The following is a 15,900-nucleotide window of genomic DNA, read 5'->3' as shown; positions in this document are numbered from 1 at the left end:
CAAGGATTCCTTTGTGCACCGCCTAGCCCAGATCCCCAGCATTCCGTCCTGCGTTGCTCAACTCGCTGAGTTGACCTCCGACTTTGTGGGACTCTCTTTTGTTGTGCTGAGACTACCGTTGTGCTCAGACCTTCTGAACGCCTGTTCAGGTGCTTCTGCATGGGCTCTCTGTATTGCTGAGCGCCCCCTCTGTCTTCTCCTCCAAGGGGCGACCTCCTGGTCCTTCCTGGGCCCTGACAGCATCCAAAATCTTCAACCGTGACTCTTGCAGCTAGCAAGGCTTGTTTGCGGTCTTTCTGCGTGGAAACAACTCTGCCTCCTCCAGCACGCCGTAGGACATCTTCTGACCAAAGGAGACGTTCCTGGCACCTTCCGTTGTTGCAGAATCTTTGGCTTCTTTTACCCGGAGGCAGCCCTTTTGCACCTTCATCCGGGGTTTAGTGGGCTCCTGACCCCCCCAGACAGTTGCGTGACTCTTGGACTTGGTCCCCTTCCTTTGCAGGTCCTCAGGTCCAGGAATCCGTCTTCAGTGCTTTGCAGTCAGTTGTTGTCTTTGCAGGATCCCCTATTTCAACTTTACTGTCTTTCTGGGGTAGTAGGGTAACTTTACTCCTACTTTTCAGGGTCTTGGGGTGGGGTATCTTAGTGTTTTCTTACATTCCCAGCGACCCTCTACACACTACACTAGGCCTGGGGTCCATTCGTGGTTTGCATTCAACTTTCGGAGTATATGGTTTGTGTTACCCCTAGCACTATTTTCTCCTATTGCATTCTATTGTGTTCTACAGTGTTTGCACTACTTTTTTAAGTGTTTTACTTACCTGATTTTGGTTTGTGTGTATATTTTGTGTATTTTTCTTACCTCCTAAGGGAGTATATCCTCTGAGATACTTTTGGCATATTGTCACTAAAATAAAGTACCTTTATTTTTTGTAACTCTGAGTATTGTGTTTCTTATGATATAGTGCTATATAAGTGGTACAGTAGGAGCTTTGCATGTCTCCTAGTTCAGCCTAAGCTGCTCTGCTATAGCTACCTCTATCATCCTAAGCTGCTAGAACACTACTGATCTACTAATAATAAGGGATAATTGGACGTGGCACAAGTTTTAAGTACCACAAGGTACCCACTATAAGCCAGGCCAGCCTCCTAAACATGAGGATTATGTCGAGAACGTTGAACCTACAAGAAGCTGTACTGGTGGTACAGGAGGGGGTTATTTTAGTAGGCCCACTTCATCTCACTGTGGAGTGATCAAAAGAGTTTTCAATTGGAGTAGATAGTCCTCATTCCCATCTTCCCTTGCTGCAGCATCTTCTGCTGTGTCCATCCACCCAAGCTCAGAAGAGGGATCCTTAGATAGGGTAGGGTCTAGCTTTCTGAAACTTGAGAAAGCAAAACTTGAGTTGAAAAAGCAGCAGCTAGCTCTTGAGAGAGAGTCCCATGAGATGGTCAGGAAAAGGAAGAATGTGGGGTTAGAGCCCCATGGTGGCAGCATCAGGGAAGACACCTTTGTTTCCAGGAATCTCAGCAGGACAGTCCCTCCTTACAAGCCTGGGGATGGCATCCACAAGTGGATAACTGCTTTAGAGAGGGCCTGTAAAGTTCAGACGGTCCCTCAGAGACAGTGGACAGCTATCCTGTGGCTCTCCTTTGCAGACAAAGGCACAGACAACCTTTTGGCATTAGAGAAGAGGATACAGGCAACTACCAAGTCTTGACATAGGCTTTGATTGATGGGTTTGGGCTCACAATTTAGGAGTATAGTGTTAAGTTCAGAAAACTCAGAAGGAGTACTCCCAAGACTAGGTAGATTTTGTTGACTGTGCAGTGAAGGCCCTGGAAGGCTGGTAACATGGCAGTAATGTGCATGACTATGAGAGGCTACACAATCTTATCATGAGAGAGCACATCCTTAACAGCAACGTGTATGGCAAACTGCACAATACCTGTCGGACTCTGATCTGACCTCTCCCCAAGAACTGAGAAAGAAGGCAGACAAATGGGTTTGCACCAAGGTGGGTAAAAAATCCCAGAGTGGGGGTGACCAACAGAAGACAAATTATACTAAGTCTCAGGAGAATGCTTCTAAGTCCCAGGAGAAGGATGGGGAAAAACCTAAAGATAGGAAGAAATTGTATTCTCCACATCCACAAAATTCTTCTGAGATGGGTCCAAGTCCTCCCCCTCTTCTAAAAAGAAACCCTGGTGTTTTCTGTGTAAACAAAAAGGCCATACGACAGGTGATGCCAACTATCCTAAGAAAAGGACCAAGAGTACTATTACTACTCCCCGTGGTGGCCCTAGCAATAGCACTGGTAGTAGCACTTCCACCAAGGGTGCACAGCTGAGTCCACCTTGGATACTGCAGTACACTCTGACCAAGTCAGAGAAACCACTGAGGCTGTCCTGATATCAGAGGGTGGCACTGGCTTTGCCACTCTGGCTACCTGGCCTCGTAATATGAGAAAATACAGGAAATACCCCTCACAAATGGAATTGAGGCATGAAGCTTACAAGGACACAGGTGCCAGTATCCTAATGTTGACTGAAAAAGGTCCGTCACAATTACCAAGTCACCTATGCTGATAATATCACAAAGTGTCACCCCATGGCAGTTGTTAAGCTGGGGTAGGGGGCTCTGGCCCTAAAAACGTTGTAGTGCCCTTTTCTATACCTGTAGTGTGACTAATGGGCAATGATTTGGAGACCTCAGCCTGGGCTGAAGTGGAGTTATAGGACCATGCAGCAATGCTGGGCATCCCTGCAAATGTCTTTGTGACAACTAGAGCACAGGCCAAGTAACAGGGAGAATTAAGAGCACTGGAGCATGAAATTATGGACCAGCCAGCTCCCAAGAAGAGAGGTAGGAAGGCTGAGATATAACCCTCTGCCCAAAATTCAATCGAGCATCAGTCTCCTCAGAGAGATGATCTTGCCCCTTTTGAGGAACATGCAACACAGGAGCGTGTGCCAGGCAGGGCAGAGCTCTTGGGTGCAGGGGGACCCTCCAGGGAGGAACTGAGTTTGGAGCAGAAATCCTGCCCCTCTCTTGAAGGCCTCAGGCAGCAAGCTGCTGCAGAAGAGGCAGGGGATGTTAGTGGGTCCCACAGGATCTACTGGGAAAATTTGCTCCTTTATTTTTAGGCTAGGGACACTACATCTGGTGCTACCAGGAGGTTAACCATACTCAGAAGTTAAGGGAGTTATAATTGACCTTCGCTCAAGACATTCCCCTTGCAGGACAGCTTGGGCAAAGTAAGACCTGGGACAAAGTTGTTTCCACACTTTCACTGGCCCCACATGTCTGAAGACACCAAGGAGTTTTGTAGCTTCTGTGTCACCTGCCAAGCCAGGTGGCACTTCAAAGGCCCCCTTAATCCAACTACCTGTGGTTGGAATTCCATTTGAGAGGGTATGGATTACTATTGTTGGTCTTCTTGACCCTCCTACAGTATCTGGGAATAGATTTATTCTGGTGGTGGTGGGCCATGCCACCAGGTGCCTAGAGGCCATTCCCCTTAGGAGCACTACAGCTCCTGCAGTGGCCAGGGCCCTGCTGGGAATTCTATCCAGAGTGGGCTTCCCTAAGGAGGTTGTATCCAGCAGAGGTGCAAACATCATGTCTGTCTGGATACCTCAAATCAATGTGGAAAGAATGTGGTGTAACATACAAATTCACCACACCCTATCATCCACAAGGAAATGGGTTGAAAGATTCAACAAAACCCTTTAAGGTATGATCACGGGAGTCTGAGAAAAACTCAGAAGATGGGATGTCCTATTACCTTGCCTTCTTTTGCATACAGGAGGTTCCACAAAAGAGAGTGGGCTACAGCCCCTTTTAATTTTTATTTGGACATCTAGTTAGGGGTCCTCTTAGTTTTGTGGAGGCGTGGGAGCAACCTCTGAAACCCTACCAAACAAGACAAAGTTGACTATGTGCTAGGCCTATTTTCTCGCATGGCAGAGTACATGAAGAACACTTCCAAAATCCTTGAGGACAGCCAGGAGCTTCAAAAGCAATGGCATGATCAAAAGGCTGTGCTGACTGTTTACCAGCCAGGACAGAAAGTGTGGGTTTTGGCGCCTGTGGCCCCAAGAGCACTCCAGTACAAGTGGAGTGGCCCCCATACAATAGTATAGAAAAAAGGTGAGGTCACCTATTTGGTTGACCGGGGCACTCCAAGATGGCCCCCACAGGGTGTTTCATGTTAACCGCCTTAAACTTTACTATGAGAGGGCTGACATGAGCTTGCTCATGGCTACTGATGAAGGGCAGGAAACAAGGAGTGACCTTCTCACCCTTAACCCTGTTGATGGTTCAGTGGATGGGGGAGTATGTGCAGACTGCCTCTCTGAACAGCAACACGCTGAGTGCAGGAAAGCCCTCAGTCAGTTTACAGAACTCTTTTCCCTGACACAGTGTCAGAAAACCAGGTGTGCAAATGATGTGGACACAAGGGATAGCCTAACTGTAAAGAGTAAAATCTACAGGCAGCTTGACCAAGTCAGAAAGTCCAAACGATGCTGGAGTTAGGGGTTATTGAGCAATCTGACAGCCCTTGGGCTAGTCCAGTAGTACTTATGTCAAAGCCTCATTCCCAGGGTGGAAGGAGAGAGAGATGAGGTTTTGTGTGGACTACAGAGGCCTCAATGTAGTCACTAAGACGGATGCCTATCCTATCTCCAGGGCAGATGAGCTGATTGATACTCTGGATGTAGCCAAGTACCTCAGCACTTTTGATTTAACTGCAGGCTATTGGCAGATCAGATTGACTGGTGCTGCTAAGCGTAAAAAAACAATTACCACTCCTGGTGGGCATTATCACTTCACAGTGATGCCCTTTGGTCTGAAGAGTGCACAGGCTACATTCCAGAAGTTGGTTAATTAAGTTCTGGCAGGCCTATAAGACCTTAAGTGCAGCATATTTTGATGATAAGGCCATCCTTAGATCCGCCTGGCAGGATCACCAGGTCCACCTTAGGACTGTAATTGAGGCCTTGACAAAGGAAGGCCTCACTATCAAGGCTACAAAATGCCAAACAGGGCAGAGCAAAGTGGTTTACTTTGGCCACCTGGTAAGTGGAGGCCAAGTTCAGCCCCTACCTAGCAGAATCCAAACCATCATTGAATTGAATTCTAAAACTATCCAGACTCACATCAGAGTCTTTCTAGGCCTGGCTGGGCATTACAGGAGATTTGTAAAAGGGAATGGCTCCATTGTGACCCTTTTGAATGATCTGACTTCCAAAAAGATGCCTAAAAAGGTACAATGGACAGCTAGCTGTCAAGAGGCCTTTGACGGCCTGAAAAAGGCCATGTGCTCAGTTCCAATTCTTAAAAGCCCAGACTATTCAGAACAATTCACTGTCCAGACTGATGCTTCAGAAACAGGAATAAGAACAGTACTATCTCAACCTAATGAAGAGGGCCAGGATCAATCTGTAGCTTTTATCAGCAGAAGCATGACTTCTAGAGGAAAGTTTTGGTCAGGTACTGAGAGGGAGGCTTCTGCTGTGGTATGTGCCTTGAACAAGTTAAGGCCATATCTGTTTGGCACTCTCTTCATTGTTCAAACAGATCACTAACCACACTAATGGATTAAACAGATGAAGGGTGAAAATCGAAAAATGTGGGGGTGGTCCATTTCCCTACAGGGGATGTATTTTTCAGTAGAACATAGACCTGGGAGTAAACATGCCAATGCAGATTGGCTTTCCAGATATTTCCACTTGGAAAAGGGAGACTCACCTGGGTAAGGCTAGTCTTATCCTCTTTCGTTTGGGAAGAGTTTATGTAGGAAAGTTGAATCTTTATGACATGGTTACCCCTACTTTTTGCCTGCTGTCAGTGTGTTTAGACTGTAGTGCACTGTGATCCTGCTAATCAAGACCCCAGTGTCTGTGATCACTTCTCTAAATTTGTTTGCTGGTAATCTTTTTACACCCTAAATTAGCATAATGGTGCACCCATGTAAGTCCCTAGTATATGGTACGTAAGCACCCAGGTAATTGGTACACCAGGAGTCTCCCATGAGTTGCAATATGTATTATGCCACCCATGGGAACCCATGCAAACTGAGTCTGCAGGCCTGCCATTGCAGCCTGCGTGAAATGGTGCATGCCCCTTTTACTTCAGATATAAGGCTTGCCTTATATTGGGGTCACTGCACTTGGACAATTTAAGTCACCCCTCTGGTAGGTCCTTCAGCCCAAGGGCAGGGTGCATGTCCCTATGTTTGAGGGTGCTCCTGCATTAGCAGGGTATCCCTACAAATCCCAGACTCCATTCCCTGGGCTTTGTCAGTGTGAGGAAGCCATCTTAAGGTATGTAGTGGACAGTGGTGAACACGAGTGCTCCAACTAGATAATGGCTCCTCCGAACCAAGTATGTTGGAATCATGCAACTACACCGATTCCAGTGCTAGATGCATGATACTATGTACTCTGGGGGTTCTTTAGAGGATTCCCCAGTTCTGCTAGTGCAGCCTTACAGGGTGTGGCTGCTAACCCATGCTGCTGCAGACCCCAGACATTGTTCTGCCTTCCTGCTGATGAGCCTAGCTAATGCAGGAGAAGGCAGATCAAAGGATTTCCTGCACGGGAGAGGTGTGACCACCTCTCTAATTGAAAAAGATGTCTCTGGGCTGGGCTGGGGTGGTCTCTGAGCGCCACCTGACTGCTTTGAAGGGCACATCAGGTGCCCTCACTGCAGAAACCGGCTTGCAACAGTTAAGGAACCCCCGGTTCCCGTTCTGGAGCGTAACCACACAAAGGACAGGGGAGTGACCACCCCTGTCCAGCTCCTCCTCTAGGGAGGTGCACAGAGCTCTGTCAGACGGCCACTTGGTTCTGCCAGCTCGAAAATAAGATGTAGAGAGGCCTCTGGTTAGGCCATGTAGATGATGTCCCTATCCCCTGCTGACAGGTTGGTCACTTCAGAGAGTGATCAATCCCTTTCTTAGGTTACTTAAGGGATCCCCCTAAGGTGGGTCCTTAAATTAGTCAAGCAAGACTCTACAAGGAACTCTCTGCAAGACATCTTCCACTCCTGGCTTCCGGAACCACTGCTGGTTTCCTTTTGGAACTGAAAGAAGACTGTATCCAATTGGGAGGACTCCCACTGCAACATTGTTACTCCAGCTTCGGCAACATCCATGGCTGTGCATCCTCCAAGATGACAAGGACTCTGCCTGCGTCCAAGAAGCAAGAAGGAATCTCCCTTGGAGGGAAGAAGTCACTCCCCTGCAACCGCAGGCATCTTATGTCGACAACAACCGGCTGGTGGATTATGCTATCCCACGGACAATGTAAATGTTTTGCTCACAGGTTGTGGTTCGATAGTTCTTTCTGGGTCCAATCTGCCTTATGACCAACTTGGGAGACGGTGGACCCTTGCTGCAGCCAATGGAACTGAACCCCTTGCACCGCAACTGTTGCTCTTGCCAAGGCTTGTTGGCTTTTCTTCCAAGAGATTGTCGAGCTCCTAGAAGCCCCAGCCTCCAGCACTCTGCAACTCCAGGTTCAGCTTCTACCCTGCAGCTCCAGCGACGTGGGACTCCTGTTTTATTGTGCTGCTGAGGGCTCCCTGAAACTCCCTTTGCCTACTGATATATGGAAAATGTCACTTACCCAGTGTACATCTGTTCGTGGCATTAGTCGCTGCAGATTCACATGCTGTGCACATCCCGCCATCTGGTGTTGGGCTCGGAGTGTTACAAGTTGTTTTTCTTCGAAGAAGTCTTTTCGAGTCACGAGACCGAGGGACTCCTCCCATTTCAACTCCATTGCGCATGGGCGTCGACTCCATCTTAGATTGTTTTCCCCGCAGAGGGTGAGGTAGGAGTTGTGTATGCTAGTAATAGTGCCCATGCAATGGAGTGAATGCGTATGTACATAATGAAGTTTAAAGTAATATATTTACAAATGTACAAATGTTTAAGATCTACTTCTAAACGGCTACAGGCTCCCGGGGAGGCGGGTGGGAGCATGTGAATCTGCAGCGACTAATGCCACGAACAGATGTACACTGGGTAAGTGACATTTTCCGTTCAACGGCATGTGTAGCTGCAGATACACATGCTGTGCATAGACTAGTAAGCAGTTATCTCCCCGAAAGCGGTGGTTCAGCCTGTAGGAGTTGAAGTAGTTTGAAATAATGTTCTTAGTACAGCTTGACCTACTGTTGCCTGTTGTGCAGTTAACACATCTACACAGTAGTGCTTGGTAAATGTATGAGGCGTAGACCATGTTGCTGCCTTACATATTTCGTTCATTGGAATATTTCCCAGAAAGGCCATGGTAGCCCCTTTCTTTCTGGTTGAGTGTGCCTTTGGTGTAATAGGCAGTTCTCTTTTAGCTTTAAGATAGCAGGTTTGAATGCACTTAACTATCCATCTAGCAATGCCTTGTTTTGAAATAGGATTTCCTGTATGTGGTTTTTGAAAGGCGATAAATAGTTGTTTTGTCTTTCGAATTAGTTTTGTTCTGTCAATATAGTACATTAGTGCTCTTTTGATGTCTAATGTATGTAGTGCTCTTTCAGCTACGGAATCTGGCTGTGGGAAGAACACTGGTAATTCTACCGTTTGATTTAAGTGGAACGGTGAGATTACTTTTGGTAAAAATTTAGGATTGGTCCGTAGAACAACTTTATTTTTGTGTATTTGAATAAATGGTTCTTGAATGGTAAATGCTTGAATCTCACTCACTCTTCTTAGAGATGTGATGGCAATTAAAAATGCAACTTTCCACGTTAAGTATTGCATTTCACAAGAGTGCATGGGCTCAAAAGGTGGACCCATGAGTCGTGTTAAGACAATGTTGAGGTTCCATGAAGGAACTGGTGGTGTTCTTGGTGGTATGATTCTCTTTAGGCCTTCCATAAACGCTTTTATGACTGGTATCCTAAATAATGAAGTTGAGTGCGTAATTTGCAGGTAAGCTGAAATTGCCGTAAGATGTATTTTAACGGAAGAGAAAGCTAGTTTAGATTTCTGCAAATGTAGTAAGTATCCTACTATCTCTTTTGCAGATGCGTGTAAAGGTTGAATTTGATTATTATGGCAGTAATAAACAAATCTTTTCCACTTATTTGCATAACAGTGTCTAGTGGTAGGTTTTCTAGCCTGTTTTATGACCTCCATACATTCCTGGGTGAGGTCTAAGTGCCCGAATTCTAGGATTTCAGGAGCAAAATTGCTAGATTCAGCGATGCTGGATTTGGATGTCTGATCTGTTGTTTGTGTTGTGTTAACAGATCTGGTCTGTTTGGCAGTTTGATATGAGGAACTACTGAAAGGTCTAGTAGTGTTGTGTACCAAGGTTGCCTTGCCGATGTTGGTGCTATTAGTATGAGTTTGAGTTTGTTTTGACTCAACTTGTTTACTAGATATGGAAGAAGTGGGAGAGGGGGAAAAGCGTATGCAAATATCCCTGACCAGTTCATCCATAGTGCATTGCCCAGAGACTAATGTTGTGGGTACCTGGATGCAAAGTTTTGGCATTTTGAGTTTTCTTTTGTTGCAAATAGATCTATTTGTGGCGTTCCCCACATTTTGAAGTAAGTGTTCAGTATTTGGGGGTGAATTTCCCATTCGTGGATCTGTTGGTGATCCCGAGAGAGATTGTCTGCTAACTGATTCTGAATCCCTGGAATAAATTGTGCTATTAGGCGAATGTGGTTGTGAATCGCCCAATGCCATATTTTTTGTGTTAGGAGACACAACTGTGTCGAGTGTGTTCCTCCCTGTTTGTTTAGGTAATACATTGTTGTTATGTTGTCTGTTTTGACAAGAGTGTATTTGTGGGTTAATATGGGTTGAAATGCTTTCAGAGCTAGAAACACCGCTAACAGTTCTAAGTGGTTTATATGAAACTGTTTTTGCTGAATGTTCCATTGTCCTTGGATGCTGTGCTGAATGAGGTGTGCTCCCCACCCTGTCATGGATGCATCTGTTGTTATTACGCATTGTGGCACTGGGTCTTGAAAAGGCCGCCCTTGGATTAAATTTATAGTGTTCCACCATTGAAGCGAGATGTATGTTTGGCGGTCTATCAACACCAGATCTAGAAGTTGACCCTGTGCTTGTGACCACTGTGATGCTAGGCACTGTTGTAAGGGCCGCATGTGCAACCTTGCGTTTGGGACAATGGCTATGCATGAGGACATCATGCCTAGGAGTTTCATTACTAATTTGACCTGTATCTTCTGGTTTGGATACATGGCTTGTATTACATTTTGGAATGTTTGGACTCTTTGTGGACTTGGAGTGGCAATCCCTTTTACTGTGTTGATTGTTGCTCCTAGGTATTGCTGTGTTTGACACGGCAGAAGGTGTGACTGAGTAATTGATTGAGAAACCTAGTTTGTGTAGGGTTTCTATGACGTAATTTGTGTGTCGTGAACACTGTTTTTGCGTGTTGGTTTTGATTAACCAATCGTCTAGGTACGGGAACACATGTATTTGCTGCCTTCTGATATGTGCAGCTACTACTGCTAGACATTTTGTAAAAACTCTTGGCGCAGTTGTTATTCCGAATGGCAACACTTTGAATTGGTAATGTATCCCTTGGAATACAAACCTTAGGTACTTTCAGTGTGAAGGATGTATTGGTATATGGAAATATGCATCCTTTAGATCCAGTGTTGTCATGTAGTCTTGTTGTTTGAGCAGTGGGATTACTTCTTGTAATGTAACCATGTGAAAGTGGTCTGATTTGATGTATGTATTTAATATTCTGAGATCTAGTATAGGTCTTAGAGTTTTGTCTTTTTTGGGTATTAGAAAGTACAGTGAGTAAACTCCTGTGTTTAGTTCTTGTTTTGGTACTAATTCTATTGCTTCTTTTTGGAGCAATGCTTGAACTTCTAATCCTAGAAGATTTATATGTTGTTTCGACATACTGTGTGTTTTCGGTGGGACTGTTGGAGGGAATTCTCGAAATTCTATGCAATAACCATACTGGATAATTGCTAGTACCCAAGTATCTGTTGTCATCTCCTCCCAATGTTTGTAAAAGTGGCTTAATCTTCCCCCCACAGGTGTTATGTGATGGGGATGGGTGACTTGTGAGTCACTGCTTATTTCGAGGACTTTTGGGGCTTTGGAATTTTCCTCTACCTCTTTGGAATTGTCCCCCTCTATATTGCCCCCGAAAACTTCCCCGCTGATATTGGCTTTGGTAAGTGGGCCTTGTTTGTGATGTTGTGGTTTCTGTAGGTTGTCCTCGAAACCCTCCCCTAAAAGGTGTTTTGCGAAAGGTGCCTCTGCTCTGCGGGGAGTAGAGTGCGTCCATGGCTTTTGCCGTATCAGTGTCCTTCTTGAGTTTCTCAATAGCAGTGTCGACTTCCGGCCCAAACAACTGCTGTTCATTAAATGGCATATTTAGCACGGCTTGTTGAATTTCTGGCTTGAAACCTGACGTGCGGAGCCATGCGTGCCTTCTTATTGTTATTGCAGTATTTACTGTCCTTGCAGCCGTATCTGCTGCATCCATTGAAGACTGTATCTGATTATTAGAGATACTTTGTCCTTCTTCCACCACTTGTTGTGCTCTTTTTTGGAACTCCTTGGGTAAGTGTTCTATCAAATGTTGCATCTCATCCCAGTGCGCTCTGTCATATCTTGCCAAAAGCCCTTGTGAATTGGCAATGCGCCATTGGTTTGCTGCTTGTGCTGCAACCCTTTTGCCCGCAGCATCAAATTTGCGACTCTCTTTGTCTGGAGGTGGTGCGTCTCCTGAGGTATGAGAGTTTGCTCTCTTACGAGCTGCCCCAACAACTACTGAGTCTGGAGTTAACTGCGTTGTAATATAAACAGGATCTGTTGGCGGTGGCTTGTATTTTTTCTCCACTCTTGGAGTTATGGCTCGGCCTTTAACAGGATCTTGAAAGATTTGTTTTGAATGTTTTAGAATTCCTGGGAGCATAGGTAGTCTTTGGTACTGGCTATGAGTGGAGGTTAGCGTGTTAAACAAGAAGTCATCCTCAATTGGTTCTGAATGCAAGGTGACGTTATGGAAAGCAGCTGCCCTTGCGATCACCTGTGTGTAAGATGTACTGTTCTCAGGAGGGGACGGCCTGGTAGGGTACGAGTCTGGGCTGTTGTCCGATACTGGAGCATCGTAAAGGTCCCATGCATCGAGATCATCTTGACTCATGGCAGTATGAATCGGGGAGTGCATCAGTGTAGGAGTTGCTACTGGTGATGTGTGCACTGATGGTGGTGGGGAAGGTGGTGGAGTTGTTTTCTTTGCCACCTTTGCCTGTGGCTCCTTGTCCTTTTCGTGAAAGGCAAGTTTTCTTTTTATCTTAATTGGAGGAAGAGTGGTTATCTTCCCTGTGTCTTGATGAATGTGGAGCCTCCTTTGAGTATAGTCTGGCTCTACAGCTTGAATTTCCTCTCCAAATCTATGTTTTTTCATTTGGGAGGCCAGTCCTTGTTCCTCTGTATAGGAACCTGTGTTCGGCTCCGAGGCTGGATGTTTCGGAACCGAAACTTTTTCGGAGCTCTTTTTAGGCTCCGAAGAAACCTTTGTAATTTTCGGCGTGGTGGTGTCTCGATGCCGAATTTGTTCGGTGCCGCTGCCGAAATTTCTCAGAGCTGATGTCTCGGGTCCGAGATTGCTGTGTGGCGGTATCTCGACCGGAGTCGGATGACTTCGACACCAGCGTGCCCTTTTTCGGTGCCTTGGCTCGGTCACCGCTTGTTTGGGTTAAGCCATGGCCTATTGGCGGTGGCGTCCCCTGGGCTTTTGTTGACTTCTTGTGAGTCTTATGTTTCGACGTCTTACTCACGGTTTTCGGCGTTTCTTCGGCCTCGAGCTCTTCCGAGTCCGACTCTTGGATAGAGAAAGCTTCCTCTTCTTCCTCGAAACGCTCTTGTTCTGTCGGCGTCGACGCCATCTGCAGTCTTCTGGCTCTTCGGTCTCTTAACGTCTTTCTGGACCGAAACGCTCGACAGGCCTCACAAGTATCTTCCTTGTGCTCTGGGGACAAGCACAAGTTACAGACCAGATGCTGATCCGTATACGGATACTTGTTATTGCATTTTGGACAGAAGCGGAATGAGGTCCGTTCCATCAGCCTTGAATTCACACGTGGCCGGGCCGACCAGGCCCGACGGGGGATCGAAAAAACCCAGAAGGGCCACCGGAACTCCTCTAAATTCGGTGTCGATCTGTTGTAACTAACCCGATACCGAACGCAAACAATACCGACGTTTTTTCCGAGATTCTAACTAACTTTCCGACCCGAAACACGGGGCGAAAAGGAACACGTCCGAACCCGATGGCGGAAAAAAAAACAATCTAAGATGGAGTCGACGCCCATGCGCAATGGAGTCGAAATGGGAGGAGTCCCTCGGTCTTGTGACTCGAAAAGACTTCTTCGAAGAAAAACAACTTGTAACACTCCGAGCCCAACACCAGATGGCGGGATGTGGACAGCATGTGTATCTGCAGCTACACATGCCATCGAACATATATATATATATATACATATATATATCGCGAAACCAAAAAGGACGCAGAGGTATGAGGAACCTTGATGTCGCACGTAGTCACTTGTCAGAGCTGAAGGATATTGCTGTGCCGAGGTTTCCAGATCTAGTCTGACAACTAGAGGTATTTCTTAATGTGAGGTATCTGCAGTTAGAAGTCTCTATCAGAAAACCTCAAAACCCTGACATTGCAAGCTCTTGGAAGTGGCAGAAAGATCTAGCAAAGGTTCTCCTAATCGCTGGAAAAAATCCAGTTCCACATTCAGGTGTAACAGCAATTCATGATCAACTAGTTGTTGGTGAATCAGTTTGTCCGATCTGGCGTTTGAGGTTCCACAAGGTGGTTTGCGACCAGAGAAACGTCCGAGAGTTAGCAACTTCCAGAGGTGCAGAGTCTCCTGGCTCCGGACCCAAAACTTCAGTCCGTCCTGCCTGTTCCAGCACTAGATGGCAGTGGTGTTGTCTGCGAGAACCCGTAGTAGCCTCTCTTTGATGGATGGTGGGCTCCTCTGGTCTCTGAAGAAAATGTAGTTGAAATTATAAATCAGAATTAACCCACTTTCTCACATTTGTTGGCTCTAGGAATCTTTTTGGCTATGGAATCCTCCTCAATAACACACGCTGCTGTCTCTTTTACTGCTAGAGCTAGGCACCAGGTTGGTGACTGCAGCAGCAGGAAGCTGCAGACTCAACATTAATTAAATTTACAGCACCATGCCCCAATCAATGGAGCAGCCCTTATGGTAGAAAACCATCCAAAGTCAGCTGGTGCCAAAGTTGAACTCAAGCTGGAAGCTGAAAAAGAGGATGGTTTATCAAGGCCAAGGTACAATGCATGATGCACTCAGTGTGATAGCAGCTTCACAGGGTGGAAATTTAGGAAGAATATAGGCGCTAAAAAGCTCCATATGAGCCTCACTCAAGGGGTGGGGCGGAAATGTCACCTCTGGCTTAGGCTGCAATTTTTCCAACCCAATCCAAAAACTCAATATGAGTTCTATACTGATGTTAAATGTTTACCTGGGGTATGAAGAGGACAAATAAACTAATGTTCTTTCATTTGTAGGTACCCTCAGAAGAAACATGACACTTCTTGTATGTAAACACAAGTTAATCCCATCTCCTGTCCGCAAGACGTCCAGAAAAGAGACAGTGATATGTCTGCTTCAGATCTGTTCATTATTTTTATACCTCTTTGAAAAGAAAAATGACCTTACCTTGCTTACTGCTTAAACACATCTTCATTTTATGTTTGATGTGCTTTTCTTTCACTGGATTTTCTCGAGATAGGTTATTTCTGGTGCTTAGTGAAGAGATTCCTGGGATGGGGTTGCTCGGCATACTTATGTTCTTAAACTGTTTAAAACAACCTTCCAGTGCTATAATAAAACATAAGATATACATATAAGAAACAACTACAAGAGGATAAAAATGACAAACAGAAGAAAACATTACTTACTTCTGGTAGTGATCTTTCTGGTGTATACATCTACCTGCAGAATCCTCACTTGTTGAAAATCCCAATGTGTCAGATTGGACTAATCAACCTTTCCCTATCTTTCATGAGCTGATAGGGGACACTGGCTCAATTTTGGCACTGGATTAATCACCACTGATGAAACACACCTGTCCACTTTTTTTGCGCATTTAAAGGAAGAGGTGAGGAATAATACTAATTGGTGGAGCAGCCTAAGTTTGAACCTTAGTAGTATGGAATATGACCATCATTCAGAAATGGGAGGAGGACAGGAACAGTGAGGAATCTGCAAGCAGAGTATCCACTGTAAGTTTGGTTACCAAAAGTAAGTCACTTTTTTCTGATGGGATACATCTACCTGCATATTCCTTACTTGTTGAGAAGATCCCAACGCAGGACCTAACTATGAATAGGATCTGAAGGCATGGTTAGAGTAAAAATTTCTTAAGCTCTGTCACAAAGACTCTTGTATAGCACTGCGGCATTTGGGTCGGCAGCACCTCTGCTTCTAGCCGACTGAGTCATTCCTACACCAGTTGTCGGCCCAACCCTCCTGGCTCTCTAGCAGCACCTCACCCAAACCCCAACAGTAGAGGAGATTTGTGGCAGCCTTGCGCATGGATCTCTGAAAATCCCTCAAGGAAATCATAATAAACAAGCATTACCCTTTTCTCTCCACATACAAGTTTCTTACACACACACATATAGGCAAGAAAAGAGGTGCAGGATAGTTTTCAGTACATTTATTGAAAAGACTGCAATCTACGATAAAATGCATGAGCCCCAATGATTAAGATAGTGAGTGTAGGAAAGTACTCTAGTTTTGGCATGATGTAGGAGGCTGGCCTTGTTTGTAGTGGGTACCTTGGGTACTTACACCTTATACCAGGTCCAGTTATCCCTTATTAGTGAAGTAGT

General features: G+C 45.6%; 1 protein-coding gene across 2 annotated transcripts in view; it reads right to left on the bottom strand.

Annotated features, from left to right (window-relative positions):
- PHIP (pleckstrin homology domain interacting protein) overlaps window positions 1-15,900 on the bottom strand; it is a 1,338,206-nt gene that overhangs the window by 120,459 nt on the left and 1,201,847 nt on the right. For both annotated transcript variants that reach the window (XM_069235639.1, XM_069235640.1), the window contains one exon: window positions 14,723-14,884. In XM_069235639.1, the coding sequence (XP_069091740.1) occupies window positions 14,723-14,884 (162 nt within the window). The remainder of the gene's footprint in view (window positions 1-14,722; window positions 14,885-15,900) is intronic.

The sequence above is a fragment of the Pleurodeles waltl genome, chromosome 5, assembly GCF_031143425.1.
Source record: "Pleurodeles waltl isolate 20211129_DDA chromosome 5, aPleWal1.hap1.20221129, whole genome shotgun sequence".
NCBI classification, from domain to species: domain Eukaryota; kingdom Metazoa; phylum Chordata; class Amphibia; order Caudata; family Salamandridae; genus Pleurodeles; species Pleurodeles waltl.
Note: the sequence above shows the minus strand (reverse complement) of the source record. Positions and strands in the feature narration are given on the sequence as shown.